Below are 19,323 nucleotides of genomic sequence, written 5' to 3'. Positions count from 1 at the left end.
CAACCACAGTCCAGCTGCAGCCCTGATACGCTGCCTTCAGCTGCAGATACTGAGAGTAAACCTGCTGTGTGACTGTGTTTGTTGAGCCTGTAGTTTCAGACTGCTGTTAGTGTAACTGTGCTGCTGCCTTAACTCGGCTTACAGGGCGTGGCCACGATCCTATAGGTCCAATGAAAACTCTGCAACACTAAATGTTTTTAAAGTGGCAGCCTCCTCTGGAGCAGGGCTGTCAAACATAAGGCCCGGGGACCAGAATCGGCCAAAGACTTCAGCCCATTGGACAGCTTTGGAAAATATGAAGCAGGGCATCAGTTTCTGGGCTGTAACTTTAAATATATCAAATAAGTCTTACAGCGCCCTGCGACAGACTGAAGAGCTGTCCAGGGGAAGCCCACCTCTCCCCCCGTGGTGACTGGGAGAGGCCGTCCTTGTCCTGTAGAAACACTGAGACGTGCTGCTGAAGCTGCTCCTTTATATTAACATGTCTCAGGAATCAACAGTGACTTAAACATCTTTGCACTGACACAAAGAGGAGCTTCACTCGTCCGGCCCACTGACCATCAACATGTATATGTGTACAATCAGTGTGACGCTGCGCTCTACAGGAAGAGGACGACACTCCACACACAGAATCCAGAAACTAGAAAAGCTGAGGACAGAAACCCGAGAGGGGCGCGAGCAGAACCAAGGCGTCAGCGACAAAGAAAGATTTAACTCAATAGGTTGTGTGACATGATGATGTCACAGTCTCTCTGTCTACCCTGTGGGAGGGGCCTAAAGTAGGCATGAGCATTACAGCCATTTCCTCCAGACTGAGAAAACAAAGCTGAAGCAGAGAAACTAGAGACAGAGCAGCAGCAGCCACACAGACAGGAGGCGTCTGCATCAGTGACTCTTTGACATTATGTCCACATCAAAGCAGACACACACTGGGACAACACACAGGAAGATGATGGACGAGGTGGGAGGCGGAGCTAGTCTCCAGTTTCACCAATCACAATCCATCAGGACTGTTCATCAAATGAAACGCTCGCGTCGTAACGAGACGTCGACACGACCAAACGCCATCACAGACACGTCTCTGCTCGCTGTCAGAAGACGAGGACGATGAAACAGGAAGGATTGAACTCTTCTGTGACATCAACGCCAGCAGAGGCTGAAACACGTCCTGACCTTGAACATCACAGATCCCCACGGGCACACTCCCATCTCACACATCACATCCTGTAAGAGGAGGAGAGCGCCGGGGTCGTGCTCAGGAGATATGAAGTTCAGTTAGAGCAAAGAGCATAAAGCAGCATGTAAACAAAGTGCACAGGGTTCATTCATGTTTGCAGGGCGCCCATCACTGCGCCGCCACAGCTGGAAGTGTGTGCGAGTGTTCAGTCACCCTGCAGGGATCTGTGATTACTCTCAGAGAAAACCAATCATGATACAGACACTTTTCTTTCTCCCTGCTGGAGGTTGGCTGGACTTCTTTACTGTCCAACAGCTGAGCTGGACAGAAACAATCCCAGGTTTCCCTGACTGAAGGTCACCATGCTCACATCAGCGTGGGAGGAGTTTCAGGCCTTCAGACAGACGGCTGCAGGTCAGTGCTGCACCGACGTTGTTGGGTCCTGAGTCATGGGGACAGCAAACGACTTGTCAAAGCATCTGCAGGAGAAGAAAGCTGAACTTTATTAAGCAGCAAAAGGACATCAAAGCACTAGATGTGAGTAAAGAGCTGCTCCTCGGCCCCATCATCGTGTGCTCGCTGCAGCTTCTACATCAGGTTCTAGTGGACAACCATGAACCTGAACTCAACACCTGAAACTGTCCAGCAGCTCTTTGTGTCTCCACGTCTCTGCTGGATGGACTCACCCACTGAAGCCAGGACTCAGTGTGGAGCTGGGTGTGGAAAACGTCCTGTATCACCATCACATGACACAGAGGGTCCACAGAGGGTGTCACGGGTAAGCTCACGGTCACTGGGAGGCTGAGTGTGGAGTGTTGCTGTGGTTTGTGTGTGTGTGGAGATGAAACACACCAGTGTGTCCTGTCACATCTGTTTGACCTCTGTCACAGTGAGCTGACCTCTGCTCCTCCTGCGTCTCTCACTGGACTAACTTTGTTAGAAAACGATCGTGTCCACAAAATGTTTCCTTACAAGGTGAACGACGTTTCATTTAAACTGAATCTTGGCTTTTATTGTGAAAAACCTCCTTCAAACATGTCCAAGCGTTACAGAGTCTGTGGATTTTCCCACAGCTGTCACACAGTCACATTACCGACTGTAGTGGCAATTTTTTTTTGTTTGACAAACCAAACATGCCACAATTAAAACTCCACAAGCCACTGCTGCACTGAGATACTATTTTGTACGCAGGCAAAAGAAGTCCACTGTCCAAACTTGAAAGTTGCGTTTTTATGGTTTATTTTATCCAGTTTGGCAATAACAAGATCCATTTTTTTTGTTATTTCCTGCTGCTTCTCCTGCTCTGGTAAAAAAAAAACAAAAAAAACATAGGCCCACCCCAGTGCATGCTGGTCCTATACCAGTCTCTTTATTTATAGAAACAAAATGGCCCTACAGCTCTTCCTGACTAATTTAACAAAGTAACATCAAACAAACTTTGAAACAAAATATTAACCAACAAATAAACTTGTAAATAAACCCCAAAATATGTGTGTAGTGCAGTCATGGGTGTAGAGTGAGTACAGGAGAGGGCTCAGTACACACCCCTGTGGAGCACCAGTGTTCAGTGTGATGGGGGATGAGGTGATGCTGCCCAGTCTGACCACTTGGCGTCTGTCAGACAGGAAGTTAAGGATGCAGCTGCAGAGGGAGCTGCTCAGTCCTAGATCCTGCAGTTTCCTGTCCAGCTTCGAGGGAACGATGGTATTGAATGCTGAGCTGTAATCTACAAACAGCATCCTCACATACGTGTCTCTGTTCTCCAGGTGTGACAGGGCAGTGTGTAGTGTCAGGGCTATGGCATCATCAGTGGACCTGTTGTGGCGGTATGCAAATTGCAGAGAGTCCAGTGAGTCGGGTAGTGCAGAGCAGATGAAGTCCCTGATCAGCTTCTCGAAGTATTTACTCACGATGGGGGTCAGGGCTACAGGTCGCCAGTCGTTCAATGAGGCGATGGTGGAGGATTTGGGTACAGGGACGATGGTGGCCATTTTGAAGCAGGCAGGGACTACAGACAGAGAGAGGGAAAGGGTGAAGATGTGTGTAAACATTCCACCCAGCTGAGCCGCGCATGACTTGAGGACGTGGCCGGGAATACAGTCCGGACCAGTAGCTTTGCGCGCGTTCACCTTCCTGAAGCACTTCCACACATCCTCCTCAGACACAGTGTGCGCACTGATATAAACCAAGTTTAGGTAGAGTTTATTTTCGCTATGCTGACTTTTACGTACTGTGTACTAGCTAGCATGACGGAGTTTCTATACAGCTGGGTGGGTGCTATGTTACTGATGTTGAACTTTATTTTGTTCATATGGTTAATTATTAGAGTTTCCAACCGTCCCGTAAAAAACAGAATCGTCTCGTATTCAGAGAAAATATTACGCGTTTCGTGTTGAGGTGAAAAGGAACAGTTTGTCCCGGACTTCAGCTACAATGAAAAAGACACAAAGCTGGAGTTATTCTGTGTTTACGCTGCACAGCTGCCTCTTCTTCTCTCATTCTCTCCCCCTCTCTCTCCTGTTTCTACTTCAATCATGAAACTGATCAATGATCAGCTGATCGGCTTTTCTCTCGTTTGTTTATCGCCCACTTTGCGCCAGAAAGAGGAAACCAGCAGATGTCTCGCTAAACAACAGCAGCACGTTTAAGCTTGATCAGCTGTTGTTAGAATTGATTTAATATTAATTTCTCGTATCAGCTGATGTTTGCTGGAGCCACAGCTGTAAAGCTGCTGGTCATGATGGTTTGGATATGTGGTGAGAGGGAAACATGAACATGAAACCAGGAGATGTCCTTACTGAATCATCAGAGCTGAACAGGTGATGGAGAAACAGGTTTACCTTTTAGGTGACATGGATGAGTTGAAGTTATGAACTGTTTCTGAGAGACAGATAACACCAGGATCCTTTTCTAAGTAGCTGACAGCTGGTAACTGTGCAGGGGCGGGTCTAGCAAAGTGTTGCCAGGGGGGGCAGGTAGGGCATTAACAGGGAGAGGGGGGCACAAAGAAATACTTTTCTTTCTTATTCTTATTTAAAATGTCTCACTTTTAAAAAAATAATTATCCGAGTCTTACAACAAACGATTGATAGATTGATACATATATACCATCAGAACAGTGAACATCACTGTCACAACAGCGTTTGTTTTCATTCAAAGGCTTCATGATTTTTCCTATAATGGTGGGCCGGTCTCTAGTCAAAAGGCCCGGGCCGATTTCTTGTCCCAGTCCAGCCCTGTATGCAGCTCATCTGCAGTCTGGTGTTACCTACATCTTCCTATTCAGAAGGCAGAATTTCAGAGTTCTGAGTACAATCAAAGCACCACGACTGCAGTTTTTGTGTTGGATGTAAAAGGCGCACATGACGCTGTGACGTAGGCTAGAATCATGGCAGCAGTCAATGACGGTCCAGGCGTGGGATTTCTCTCGTGGAAATATGCACATTATCTTTTCCTTTCTATTGGTAGGTGGCACAGTGCACTGTGGCAAGTAAGCAAGCTAGAAGACTGGCAATCTTGCTGGGTATCCAGTTATGGTAGCAACACATTAACAAGAGAAGTCTGAGTAAAACCAAAGTTACTTTCCCTAGTAACTAGTTACTTTGAAAGTAACAAGTAACTTGAAGTAACTGAGTTACTTTTGATAGATGTAACTAGTAATGTAACTAAGTTACTAATTTAAAGTAACTTACCCAACACTGGTATCTATTATTGTACGATCTTCTGCACAATATAAAGCACCTTGAGGCGACTGTTGTTGTGATTTGGCGCTATATAAATAAAATTGAATTGAGTAAAATTCCCTTTTTGACCTGAAACTTTGAAGCTCTCACACTGCCACACTGTTTGCTTTATTTGGAATATGAACAATGCAAACATTCACAGTTTCTCTGTTTCCAGTCTAAAGATCCCGTCACACTTTTTACCTTCACCTGTGCAGTAAAGAGTGATAGCAGAGCTGAAACCAACTATCCAATCAGTAAGCAGCATCAACACCTGAGCTTCATTTAAATGTGGTGACAGGGTGGGGTTGTTTGTTCAGCTGCAGGGGAAGTTTGCTGTCGCAGCTGCAATCATTTAAATGTGAGTTTTCATTAGTGTGGACGTAGCCTTAAACAGAGTTATGAGTATACCTGCTCTAAAAGGACTTTTTTTTTTTTTTACAAAATAATGACAGTAAATAATTTACAGTAAAATGAAGCTCAGTGCTAGTCTGCTGAGTCCCTCCCACCTGTCCACCTTCAGGTGGAGTCCCGCGTCCTTCCAAGAAGCAGCTCACTTGTGTGTCCATGTTTAGTGTCCAGTTGTAGAGTGGAGCTTGTTGTTGGTGTTACTGTGATGAGCATTTTCTATGGATGTGTACCAAACTTTACAGCCATCAGACATTGATCAGTGATCTTTCTTTAAGTGGAAACAATCAGATAAACTCAGTTTGTTCTTAAGAATTTGGCATTCATATATCTGCATGTGAGAATTTTACTTGAGTCATAATGTGCAGCTGAATGAAACTCACTTAACGATGTTATTTGAGTTACTCATGTAAAGTTTAACATCACCACACAACACACAGTCAAAAGCACAAAAGAACATTAATCAGTCACTTGTTCACCATTAATAGCAACATCTCTTTATAATAAATTGATAATATTTTAATGTCCTTCTACATCAGACACTCAGTGAAGCGGGTTTGTTGGAGATGTTCAGGTGTAAAGATCAGAACCACTTTAACAAGGATTACATCACAGGTGATCAGGTCAAAGTCTGTATGAGACCTTGTGGTCTCCTGTTTAGCAGAGGTGAGGACCTGCAGAGCAAGAAGCAGTCTGATTCAGACTCTTCATGCTGTCCTTTAACAACAACTTCCATTTATTCATGAGAACAGAAGAAGGAACAGAGCAGACCCAGCAGCACAGGTGGGAGGGGCTCATCAGTTCATTTGACTGGACACTGGAACATTTCTCTGTTTTCTTCCTCTTTCATTTACATTAAATTTGTATTTTATTTCCCTGTGTGTGTCTCTGTGTTCAGATGTGACTCACTTGTTCATCTTGGTCAGAGGGCCCGGTGGCGCCAGTGTTCGGCAGCTTCGCCTCTGTCAGTGCGCCCCAGGGCAGCTGTGGCTACAATGTAGCTGCCATCACCAGTGTGTGAATGTGTGGGTGACTGATTGTGTAAAGTGCTTTGGGGTCCTTAGGGACTAGAAAAGCGCTACACAAATACAGGCCATTTACCATTTACCATCTCTACTGATTTGACTTTTAGACCTCAGAGATTATTTTGCTGCTCACACAGGTACCGGCTAGATATAGTCAGGCTCACCTCAACACATGGCTTGGGCTTAGGAATCAGCCTCCTGGAGAGAGGCTGGACTCTGTCTCAGTCTGGAGTTGCCCCCGAACCAAATGGTGGACACCAGAGCTGAGGGGAGCCACCAAGCTGAAGAAGGAGTCCTATTGGGCTTAGTTAGCCTGTGGAACTTGGGAAGCAGCTGATATGTACCGATGGGGCTTTGGAGTTGACGTCACGCCGCAGTGCATTGTGGGATCACGGCGCCATGTCAGGAGGCAACAAATCAAAACAAACACACAGTGTTGGAGTGTTGGAAGCGGGACTGCCAGAACCCTGCTTAAAATCAGCGCAAAAGACAAAGGGCTGTATCGCGACCGATTGCACCCAGACGCCAAGAGACAGTACTTTGAAAAAATAGCGTGCATCGGTAATGTGGACCCGTATGAAAAAAGGCAGTGGAGTGGAACCCAGACAGCCTACCGCCGATGTCCTATCCCGATATCTTCGCGTACCTTGTTTGTGGAGTCAGCGCATAGGGGTAATCATTTTCGTGATTATAAATCCCTGGAGGTGCATATCTAATTCACAAACGGTTGGGTACAAGATTTGGCCGTTTTTAAGCCTCCACGTTGTGAGTATGTTGACCATATGACCAAGATACAGCCAGAGGTTGCACATAACATGGACTTCTTCTCAGCAGCTGCCCCCAAAAATTGCTCTAGATGAACAATTCACGATTGATGCCAGCTGTGCGTTGCCATGTAAATAGTTTGCATACTTGCTAAGTACATGTGAACAGATCTTGAATTTAAAAAAAAAACAACATACAGTGGGGCAAAAAAGTATTTAGTCAGCCACCGATTGTGCAAGTTCTCCCACTTAAAATGATGACAGAGGTCAGTAATTTGCACCACAGGTACACTTCAACTGTGAGAGACAGAATGTGAAAAAAAAATCCATGAATTCACATGGTAGGATTTGTAAAGAATTTATTCGTAAATCAGGGTGGAAAATAAGTATTTGGTCAATAACAAAAATACAACTCAATACTTTGTAACATAACCTTTGTTGGCAATAACAGAGGTCAAACGTTTACTATAGGTCTTTACCAGGTTTGCACACACAGTAGCTGGTATTTTGGCCCATTCCTCCATGCAGATCTTCTCAAGAGCAGTGATGTTTTGGGGCTGTCGCCGAGCAACACGGACTTTCAACTCCCGCCACAGATTTTCTATGGGGTTGAGGTCTGGAGACTGGCTAGGCCACTCCAGGACTTTCAAATGCTTCTTACGGAGCCACTCCTTTGTTGCCCGGGCGGTGTGTTTTGGATCATTGTCATGTTGGAAGACCCAGCCTCGTTTCATCTTCAAAGTTCTCACTGATGGAAGGAGGTTTTGGCTCAAAATCTCACGATACTTGGCCCCATTCATTCTGTCCTTAACACGGATCAGTCGTCCTGTCCCCTTGGCAGAAAAACAGCCCCATAGCATGATGTTTCCACCCCCATGCTTCACAGTAGGTATGGTGTTCTTGGGATGCAACTCAGTATTCTTCTTCCTCCAAACACGACGAGTTGAGTTTATACCAAAAAGTTCTACTTTGGTTTCATCTGACCACATGACATTCTCCCAATCCTCTGCTGTATCATCCATGTGCTCTCTGGCAAACTTCAGACGGGCCTGGACATGCACTGGTTTCAGCAGCGGAACACGTCTGGCACTGCGGGATTTGATTCCCTGCCGTTGTAGTGTGTTACTGATGGTGACCTTTGTTACTTTGGTCCCAGCTCTCTGCAGGTCATTCACCAGGTCCCCCCGTGTGGTTCTGGGATCTTTGCTCACCGTTCTCATGATCATTTTGACCCCACGGGATGAGATCTTGCGTGGAGCCCCAGATCGAGGGAGATTATCAGTGGTCTTGTATGTCTTCCATTTTCTGATGATTGCTCCCACAGTTGATTTTTTCACACCAAGCTGCTTGCCTATTGTACATTCACTCTTCCCAGTCTGGTGCAGGTCTACAATTCTTTTCCTGGTGTCCTTCGAAAGCTCTTTGGTCTTGGCCATGGCGGAGTTTGGAGTCTGACTGGTTGAGGCTGTGGACAGGTGTCTTTTATACAGATGATGAGGTCAAACAGGTGCCATTCATACAGGTAACGAGTGGGGGACAGAAAAGCTTCTTACAGAAGATGTTACAGGTCTGTGAGAGCCAGGGATTTTCCTTGTTTGAGGTGACCAAATACTTATTTTCCACCCTGATTTACGAATAAATTCTTTACAAATCCTACCATGTGAATTCATGGATTTTTTTTTTCACATTCTGTCTCTCACAGTTGAAGTGTACCTCTGGTGCAAATTACTGACCTCTGTTATCATTTTAAGTGGGGGAACTTGCACAATCGGTGGCTGACTAAATACTTTTTTGCCCCACTGTAATTTTCTTTTCTGTTTTATTGAAACCACTTTACAGAAAGTACAATTATTTACAATGAACTGTGCATGCAACACAGCAGTTTTATGAATATTCAACAAGAGCAAGTTTCATTTGGCCCTGGTTTGACAACCACACTGGGGCACATATTCACCAAAACACAGCACACCTTAACAATCTTATCAAGCAGTGTTATGTCTTCACCCTCACATGATATGAGTAATCGGATTGGCATTGTAGTGTGTAGCATTTTGAACTTGTTACGCAAACTACTATTACTCGCTCAACATGAATTCTCAGGTGGGCAATTGCTCTCGTTTTGGGATGGCAGAGAACTCGATATGCGCTCGGCTGACCGCTGCAATCCAAGCCTGACGTCTTCGTTTAGTAATATCGGATACATGAGATCCCTCCCGTTGCCTCCAGGAGAGGAAACAATGAAAAGAGAGTCAAAGGAGCTTGCAAAGAAAAGCGTCTGGACTTCTTTAAGTTACTTGAAGACGTTTCACCTCTCATCCGAGAAGCTTCTTCAGTTCTAAGGTCAAATGGTGGAGAGTCCCAGATATAACCCTGGTGGGAGTGTCCCCCCACAGAGGGACAAAAGGACCCCCTGATGATCCTCTAATCGCCTGAGCCAAGGTGTGGAACTGGGTGTGGGTCCCAATCAGCCAGAGTTTCAGGTGAGTTCATTGTGAAACCTGGCCCCACCTTATCATGCGAATTCCTGAGGTCAGATGGCCCAGGGTGTGAGTGGGCCTTAAGGCGTCTGGGAAGGGATCTCAAAACTGGATTATAGATGGCAGAGAGTTGGTGTCGTAAACCACCGCCTCTGTTCAAAGATGGTCGCTCACAGTGGACATAGATGGCTTCTTTCACTCCTCTTTCAAACCATCTGTCCTCCCTGTCCAAAATGTGAACATTGGCATCCTCAAAAGAGTGACCTTTATCCTTAAGATGCAGATGGACAGCTGAATCTTGTCCTGTGGAGGTGGCTCTTCTGTGTTGTGCCATGCGCTTGTGAAGTGGCTGTTTGGTCTCTCCAATGTAGAGGTCTGGGCATTCCTCGCTGCACTGTACGGCATACACCACATTGTTAAGTCTGTGTTTTGGCGTTTTGTCTTTCGGGTGAACCAGTTTTTGTCTGAGTGTGTTGCTGGGTCTGAAGTACACCGGGATGTCATGCTTGGAGAAAACCCTCCTGAGTTTCTCTGATACACCGGCTACATAGGGGATGACAATGTTGTTGCGCCTGTCCTTCTTATCCTCCCTCGCTGGTGTCTGATCTTCTTTTCTGTGCCTCTTTGCTGACTTTAAAAACGCCCATTTAGGATAGCCGCACGTTTTGAGTGCTTCCTTTACATGTGTGTGTTCCTTCTTTTTCCCTTCAGGCTTAGAGGGAACATGTTCTGCCCGGTGGTGTAGGGTCCTAATTACTCCAAGTTTGTGTTCCAGAGGGTGATGGGAGTCAAACAGGAGGTACTGGTCCGTGTGTGTGGGCTTCCGGTAAACTTCGATGTTGAGGTTGCCATTCTCTTCAATGTGCACAGCGCAGTCCAGGAAAGGCAAACAGTCATCCTTCGTGTCTTCCCTGGTGAACTTGATGTTTTTATCCACAGCGTTGATGTGCGCAGTGAAGGATTCCACTTCGCTTTTCTTTGCAAGCTCCTTTGACTACGATGACCTGGATGACTGAGAACCTTCACAGACATAATGAAAAGAGAGCCAATTTTCCAGCTTCTTGCCTTCCCTATCATGTGATCTGCTGTTGCAACCGACAACACAGCACGTACGAACCATAGCTGTTGCTTCCGTGTGCTTTGTTTGGCTTACTGTCACAGGCGGGAGGGGGCGTGGCCCCCCTCCTGTGACATCACGCTCCAAAGCCCTATAGAGATTGACAGACCACATGACTTTCGCGCATTGCATGCCGGGCACTGGTGGCAAAACAATCAAAGCAATGCATCAAACGCAAGCATTTGCAGCACCGCAAAACGTTCATTCTCCCGTTCCAATACCTTTTTCTTTGCCCCCCAAAAAGTTATGTACAAAACGAAGGAGAACAATGCCGGTCCGTACAAAGACAGACTTGATGAAAAGTCAAAGAAAAGATACGAGGAAAAAATCAAAGGAGTGAAAGGGTTAGACCCTTACGAGCACACAGAGTGGACAAAAGACGTTAGCGTGCTGCCCAACTTTCACCACGCTCATATTTATAATCATACGGTTCTTGGAGTGATTGCATACACTCATGAAGTTTAGTAAATTCAGGTCACTGCAACAAGCCCGGGTACAGTTTACCGACGGATGGGTACAGGACCTTGAAATGCACCGTGTAGAACGACAGACCATCATACGAACAAAGGTAAGTTTACCAGTCTCACAAATCGTCTTCATAAATACACATTTGTTAACCGTTTATTAATAGGACCTTTGAGCTCAACGGTAATTAATTAGCAGTGGAAATAATTTCTGGTTCGTTACAGAAACGTAGCAGTGACAATAATACTGTATGCTGTAATCGTACTGGGCAATTAGTGACACAAAAAACCTGTTTTACCCTGTGAATAAAAGTATATGTTTTTGTCAATGTACCATGGTAATAACAGAAGCGAAACGCAATATTGTGTCAGGACAATTCACTATTTATGCACAATAAACAAAGGAGCATAGCGCGACAATTTCTGTTCAGCGCCAGACTTGCTTGTAACCTATATCACCAATTATGTTATGACAAATGACCTCAAGAAGAAGAGGCGCTGGTGAGCCTTCTTGACCAGCTTGGAGCAGTTGGTCCAGATGAGATCCTCGGAGATGTGGACTCCCAGGAACTTGAAGTTGCTCACACGCTCCACAGCCGTCCCCTTAATGTAGATGTTAATGAATGAATGTTAGAACCATCGGCAGGTCTGCAGTCGTGGGTGAAGAGGGAGTAAAGGGCTCATCACACAGCCTTGTGGTACACCGGTGTTCATATTGCACTGTCACCGCTGGGAGAAGTCACCTTGTCACTTCACTGCTCTTTTGGATTACGGAGTCGAACTGTTGCCGTTTTTTCACTGTAAATAAATTCACCATCACTTCGCAAGGAGTCTCGCACCTGAGTCCTCTCATTCCACTCTCCATGACACATTTAATCTTTCTCCAAAAGACATTTCACTCATCCATGACGAGGAGCTGCGACTTTCACTCGGGCTTCAAGATGTCGATTTTGGAACAGTTGCTTCTTTCTTAGTCAGCATGCTCACAGTCCATGGTTATATAACACTGGCTTCACTGTGGATGGTGATGCTTGAGTTGCAGCAGTTTCCAGTTCATTGCAGAGTTGAGCCTTTGTGATGGACACAAGTACCTTTGCATTATTAAAAGCTGGAAAGTTGATGAAACACATTTGATTTTGCTCCACAAAGTGAAATGAAACAGAAAATCACAACATGAAGAATAAAGAAATGAAACCAAAAGAGTAAGTTAGGTATGTTAAATTAGTCAAAACAGTTTTGACCTGCTGTGTCGGTGTGGGTGTGGACTCTAGTAGGTGTACAAATATCCGCAGACAGAAAGGCATTATCACAATAACCACCGCTCATCTTCATCCACACTTTAAGGAATCATGGAGGTTTCAACATTAAAGAAAATGATGGATGTTTTGTGTCTCTGCAAAGAAGTTAAGGTAGAAAAAACAAGTCTCATCATTGATGGTAATGCTCTGTACTATTCTTTGTATTATACATCCGATCCAAAGCTGGACCAGCGCTGTGGAGGGGATTATCCTGGATTCAAACATGAGGTCTGCAAGTTCTTTAAGACTCTGCAGGACTGTGAAGTCAATCCGTACGTCATCCTGGATGGTGGCTCAGGGCCCGAGAAGCATGAAAACAATGTGTCTCGTCTAAAATATAAACTGAAAAAAGCAAAGACAGTAGCAGAGACAGAGCCTGACGGCACTTTACCAGAGGCACATAGCGTCTTACCACCTCTGGTCAAAGATGTCTTCATAGAAATCTTAAGGGAAAAAGGCATAGAGTTTAAAGTGTGTTTAGGAGAGGCAGACCCTGAGGTTGTTTCCCAGGCAAATCAGGAACAATGTGCTGTGCTGTCTATTGACAAAGATTTTTACATCTTTGATGTGCACAAAGGTTTCCTTAATCTCGACAACTTTGAGTGGAAAAAAGAAGAGGATGGAAAAATTCCTGCTAAGATCTACACACGTTCAAAGTTTTGTGAGCATTTTAAATTAGACCCTGCTCTCATGCCAGTCTTTGCTTCAATAGCAGGAAATGATTATTCAAGATTAGAAGACAATGGTGCTTTTGCAATGGAATCCTCTTCACCTGGTGAGAACAGCTTTAAAAGACTGGATGGTATGCTCGGCTTTTTAAGTAAATTGAACCTGGATGGCCTGAATGATTCACAGAAGAGAGAACGTGCTCTGAGTGAAGCTTTAAATCATGTTGGTAAAAAAGAGAACCAAACATTCAAACTCGCCATTAAAAAATTTGTTAAACCAGAAAAAACAAGTTCTAAGTTGCCACCATGGGTGTGTGAAAAAGTTGAGCGTGGAGAACTCACCACTTTTGTCACAAGTGTTGTGGATTGGAAGACAATTCTGCTGACCCCACTTGTGGAGGACTTTTCACAGAGTAGTAGTTACACAGCTGCTTACCGCATCAGACAGTACTTCTATGGACTGTTAACAGGAGGTGAGATTACTGAATATGGCAGGGATGGAGAAGAGATCAAAGACTACCGTGTCCCATCAATACTTGCCAGCAGTGATGAACAGAAACAACTGAAACTACAGTGCCTGCATAAGGTACTGAGGTTAATCATTAAATATGTGTTTAATTACTACTTTAATTACTACACTTATCTGTGTGATATCTTATCTGTGCAGGCTCCTGAGCATTCACGTCGCAGGGTGTTTGAAGAAGCTCTGCAGGTTCAGACATCAGAAAACATCCCCGATCAGCTGAAGCTGCCAGTCTGTGTGACTGTTTTCTGGTTTAAGAAGCTACAACACCACCCAAAGCCTGAAACTGTAAACTGCCTCCACGCTCTCCTGCTGTGGTTTGTGTGTGAGCCCGATGGTCCAGGTTAGTCTCACTGGGTAACATGATGGATATCTACAATGAAATGCATTTATTGGTGTAAGAAGCAGTCAGATTTCCTGTAAACAGAATTTGTGTGACAACAGCACCACTGATGCTTCCACATCAGTCTGAACAAGAAGAGAAACTGCTGCTGGTCTGTGGTTCTTTGGCACCAAAACGTTGTCTTATTTTGTCTGTAGAGGACGAGTTTGAGAGGAAGATGAAAGCTTTAAAGGATGAAGTTGTGCGTAACTGGCAGCCACGTGTGGCTCATGCTTTCAGCCAATGGCAGTGCTGCATGAGGCAGAGCCTCCACCTGAACCAGCTGCTGTGTTCACCTCTACCAGAACCTCAGTGTGCACGGTAAACACCAGACTAATGATGTGCTCCACAGATGTTTAACCCACTTCATTAACTTTAACTGTGATTTTCTGCTTTGTCAGACTTTACTGTGGACCTCTCCTTCATCGGCTGGCAGATGAAGACACGATTAAACAACTACAGAAAACACTGAATGGACAAAAGAAGGAAATATATAAAAATTTAAAGACCATTCTTAATCCAACAACTACTGAGGAGGGGTCCTCAAGTGAGGAAGAATGTTAACAACTGGTGTTATTGGTAACTCTGCACTCAGAAATGTGCAGCTCCAGGAACTATGATCAAATGCATTCCAGGAGCAACAGCACCTGACGCTGAGGCTAATCTGAGACTGTTGGCTCAACGTAGATTTGGAAGGATTGTAATTCACATTGGCAGCAATGATATCCAGTTACAGCAATTGGAGGTCACTAAAATTAGTATTGCATCTGTTTTTAACTTTGCCAGAACAATGTCAGATACTGTAGTTTTCTCTGGTCCCCTCCCCAATGAGACTTTGAGGCTATCTGAGTGGTGTTCAGAAAACAAGGTGGTATTTTTAGATAACTGGCAAATCTTCAGGGAAAACCCTGGTCTTATTGAGGAAGATGGCATCCATCCCACTTTGGAATGGATGCCATCTCCTTTCTAGACATCTGGATAAATTTATCCAGAATTAAAACCAGAAAATAGAGTTAAGGGCTTACATGCAACTCTGAACAGCCCCTCGCCCTGTCACCTACTCCCAAAACCCTGTCCTCACAGAGGCTGTGACTCCATAACACCAAAGAGCCAAAACAGCTAAATGTGGTTTACTGAATATATTATTTTTACAGTAGAAGTTAAGAACACAAAGAAATGAGTGACGCAGTTTAAGACATTGATGGCTTCCTCTCCTCCTCCCTCCTTTTGTCTTTGGGTAAAGATGATAACATTTTAGAAACTAAAATTAATGCACAAATAAAACACAATCCTACTTCTAAATTAAATACAGGAAGTAGAAAAGAAAAAGAAAAATAGTGAAATAAAGAGCTGTCGGTGTGGTTTTACGTTGTTTTAATCAGTAGTTGAACTGAACCGAATCAAATTTAGCTAATGAGCAGCAGGAATCTGAAGAAAGCAGGAACATGGATTCCAGTCAGGTGTTTAATGAGCAGCTGAGAGAGGAGAGAAGAATTTATCAGGGAAAATGAGGCAGACATTAGTAGCCGGTGTTCATTAACCCCACATTGTCTGCACAGGAAGTCATGTATAATGCACATGCACAACAGCCAATAAGAGCTCAGGCCATAAGACGTCCACATGCAGGAAACACCTCAATTTCACCTTCTTTTTATTATTTTGTGTCTACAGTGTGACCATGTAGAGGCCCACAAATCTGGAATAATATTGAAAGCTCTTTAAAAATGTTAACACCTTTCTCTGTATTCAAACGGACGCAAGGATTGTGTGTTGCAAGGATTTTTCAAAACTTGTAATCGAAGTGCTATTATTTCTAGTTCTCACTGACTTCATATATTGGAGTAGTATTTTATGTTAGAATTTCTAGTATAACTTTAGGGTGTTTAGTGATTTAGGTTAGTACGATAATGTACATTGGGTACTATATATGTATTGTCTGTATATAATCTGACGTTTGGGCCAAATGACTATTACAATCAAATAACTTCACAAATCAACTGAAACTGTTTCTCTGTGATTTGAATTTAGTGTTCAGTTTTTTTCTAATCTTTTAGAGCACTTTGTAAAATGTTTTTGAATAAAGTTACACATTAATAATCACTAACAAGACAGTTTGATCTTGTTCCATGTGAACTATCCAGATGAAGCTGGAGGTGAAGAATAAAGTAGTGTGTGTGTGTGTGTGTGTGTGTGTGTCTGTTTGTCGGTGCTGACGTTTTCCCGTCATCTCAGTTTTCCTGGTTAAAAGTAAACAGAATCTCAGACAGGAGTCCTGACAGCCACTCACTTTCGTCTCAGTTATGTGTTTTTAGTAAAAAACTGAACTGTTTTCCCTTCAGTGTGGAAGCTCTGCCTTGTGGAAGAACACAGCTATTGCAACGAATAAGTTTTCATTTTCTAGTCTTCATGAGTCAGGTTATTGATTATCTGCAGCAAGGCTACTGACAGGAACTTGAAAGAGAGAGCAGTGTGGTTCATCTGACAGAGAAACATGTTACATTGGACAAATATCACTGCTGGTTGTGAAAATTTGTCAGTAACCGAACAACATGTCACAGATTAAGTGATTGTGCAGGTGTGTGCAGTAAAAATTGTTTTGTTTTCAGTTCTATCACAGATGTGCTGTCAAATAAACCAGAAGAAAAACTGTGGAAAAGAGACACAATACAAAAATATTTTGATTATTTGTGACAATAGAAAATGTTATTGAAGGAAAATAACATTCTCATTTTTAAATACAACCTGACAAATTGTCATGTCTGTGTGTAGGCAGGCAGGAGGAGAGGACCCAAAATGCAGGACTCAAGGAAGCGGAAGAAACTCAAAATACACAGCTTTATTGCTGGGATGAAGCAGAACAGAAAAACACTAACTAAACAGGGAGTACCGAATAACTAGACAGGTTGGCAGGCTGGCAAACAGAACACACAGAGGGAGTGAGGGTAGAAGACGTTAACAACGCGACACTGACACAAAGACACACTGGGCTTAAATACACTGAGGGAGTCATCAAGGAATTAGAGACAGAAGGGGAACACAGCTGGGAGGAACAACCAAAAGACAAGGAGCAAAAGTCCAGGAAAACCGACAAAACAAAAACAAATCTACCATGAGTCCCCAAAAAGTTCCGGGGACCGACCGTGCGGACGGCAACGGCGGGCAAACAGTTCCGGGGGCCGACTGTGCGAAAAGCAGCGGTGAAAAAACAGGTCCGGAGGCTGGCCACGCCAAAGGCTGTGGCGGCGACTGCCCCATTCAGGGGGCCGCCCTCGACGGCGATGACGTCCGACCAAAGGCCTGGAAAGTGGCCGGGGACGCTGAGGTGGCAGTTGGGGACCTGAAGACGGCGTGGCCCCCGCAGCACCAGGTGAGGCAGAGGCTGGGCCAGACGAGGCAGAGGCTGAAGCTGATGCAGAGGTTGGACCAGGCGAAGCCGAAGCTGAAGCAGAAGAGGCTGGACCAGGCGAGGCCGACGCAGAAGCAGAAGAGGCTGCTACAGGCGAGGCTGAAGCTGGACCAGGTGAAGCAAAAGTTGAAGCGGAAGCTGCTGCAGGCGGCGTGGATGAAGCTGCAGCTGCTGCAGGCGGCGTGGATGAAGCTGCGAAACACTTGCTGCGGAAAAGGCCACGCTACGGGACTCGGTCAAATCTCTAACCGAAAATGTGACCCAATTAAACATAGAAAATAAAAAAATAAAAGAGACCATTATGGATTTACAAGCCCGTAGCATGAGAGATAATCTTGTGTTTTCTGGTATTCCAGAGTCTGCCGGAGAGGACCCGGAAACAAAACCCACCTGAAGCTGCCGGAGGACACGGTGAAAAACATAGGGTTCGAAAGAGTGCATCGCATCAGGGCTCCGAAGACAGGAAGCGGGAGACCACGTCCTATTGTAGCCAAATTTGGCCACTTCAAGCAGAAGGAGCAGGTGAAGAGTCGCGACAGAGAGCTGAAAGGAACGGATTTTAGTGTGAACGACCAGTTCCCCAGAGAGATCCTGGAACGACGCAGGGTCCTCTTCCCAGTCTTACGTAGTTTTATCCAGAAATGCTCCCGGGCTGTCATCGCCATGGACCGGCTCTACGTGGACGGACAGCTCTACCGCAACCCTGGCACCACTCCATGGCTGTATTGACCGCACACCAGATAAGAATCTGCTACACTATTCTCTTCACTCACACTCTCTTGTATTAACTTTTGCTTAACTATGTAATATCAGTTTGCTAATTTAGTATAACGTCACCGTCACTCTCCGCCAATGTTTCCATTTTTATTTCTTTTTCCCTCTCTCTCTCTTGTCACTCCTTGCTCTTTGGTTTCTTTGCTTCTCTTTTCTATTACTATGTCGATCACCTGTTTCCCTATCCATCCACAAACGACACTGTCTATTTCTACATGCTCACTCTGCACGATCACGCACACACATGCGTTTAAAGGCATCACATTTACAACAGCCACACAGCGCACACAGATATAGGACACACGCACACATTTGCTTATTTTAGTTATTATGCACACACATAGTCAGACCTATGGAGCTTCTCAGCGCGCATTTTCTTCTCTTTACTTACAAAAAAAAAAAAAAATGATGTGTTTCCATTTTCCTCACCAGTCTAAGCGAGACACACAGCGTACATCAGTAGCCACAAACACACAACTATGGACACGCTAAATGTGCATGGAGCTGGCTCTAGGGAAAAAAGGTTAAAAATACTTAACCAACTTAAAAAATTACTGGCAGACGTTGTTTTATTACAAGAAACCCACATGCCTGTCACAGGTTTGAATAAACTTAAAACACCTGAGTTTCCTAATGTGTTCTCAGCTTGTTATAATTCTAGACAAAGGGGAGTAGCAATTTTAATACATAAAAATATTAATTTCACAGTACTCGATACAGTTATAGATCCAGAGAGCAGATTCCTAATCGTCAAACTATCTATACTTAACCAAAAGCTATGCATTGTAAGTATATATGGTCCAAATGTTGATGACCCCTCATTCTTCCACGGTTTTTTTAGTGCACTCTCTGAAGACCTAGATTGCACAATTGTTCTTGGGGGAGGCCTCAACCTGGGACCAAATGAAGAAATGGATAGGCTCAACACAACAGGAACTCAGCGTAATTGGCAATCCACAAATATAATCAAACAGTATATGAGCGACTTTGGTCTTTGCGATGCATGGCGCTCCCTTCACCCCACCAGTAAGGAATATACTTTTTTCTCACATGTTCATCACTCCTACTCTCGTCTGGATTATTTTTTGGTCAGCAGCTCACTGCTGAGCGACATTTCA

The 19,323-nt window shown here is 44.5% G+C and overlaps 1 protein-coding gene and 1 long non-coding RNA gene across 3 annotated transcripts in view; one reads left to right on the top strand and one right to left on the bottom strand.

Annotated features, from left to right (window-relative positions):
• Window positions 1-19,323, bottom strand: part of LOC146520913 (uncharacterized) — a 214,401-nt gene that overhangs the window by 56,447 nt on the left and 138,631 nt on the right. The window lies entirely within an intron of this gene.
• Window positions 12,354-16,138, top strand: LOC146520917 (single-strand DNA endonuclease ASTE1-like). Of its 2 annotated transcripts, XR_014873132.1 has the most exons (5): window positions 12,354-13,706; window positions 13,788-13,986; window positions 14,184-14,346; window positions 14,427-15,213; window positions 15,482-16,136. XR_014873132.1 is itself a non-coding variant. In XM_085154404.1 (4 exons), the coding sequence occupies exons 1-4, from the start codon at window positions 12,504-12,506 to the stop codon at window positions 14,587-14,589; spliced, it is 1,728 nt and encodes a 575-aa protein (XP_085010530.1). In that variant the 5' UTR covers window positions 12,354-12,503; the 3' UTR covers window positions 14,590-16,138. The 2 variants fall into 2 exon arrangements, 1 of the variants encoding a protein (XP_085010530.1); XM_085154404.1 differs by having other exon boundaries at window positions 14,427-16,138.

The sequence above is a fragment of the Neolamprologus multifasciatus genome, chromosome 3 (genome assembly GCF_963576455.1).
Source record: "Neolamprologus multifasciatus chromosome 3, fNeoMul1.2, whole genome shotgun sequence".
NCBI classification, from domain to species: Eukaryota; Metazoa; Chordata; class Actinopteri; order Cichliformes; family Cichlidae; genus Neolamprologus; species Neolamprologus multifasciatus.
The sequence above is the reverse complement of the archived record's forward strand: the minus strand, read 5'-3'. Positions and strand labels throughout refer to the sequence as shown.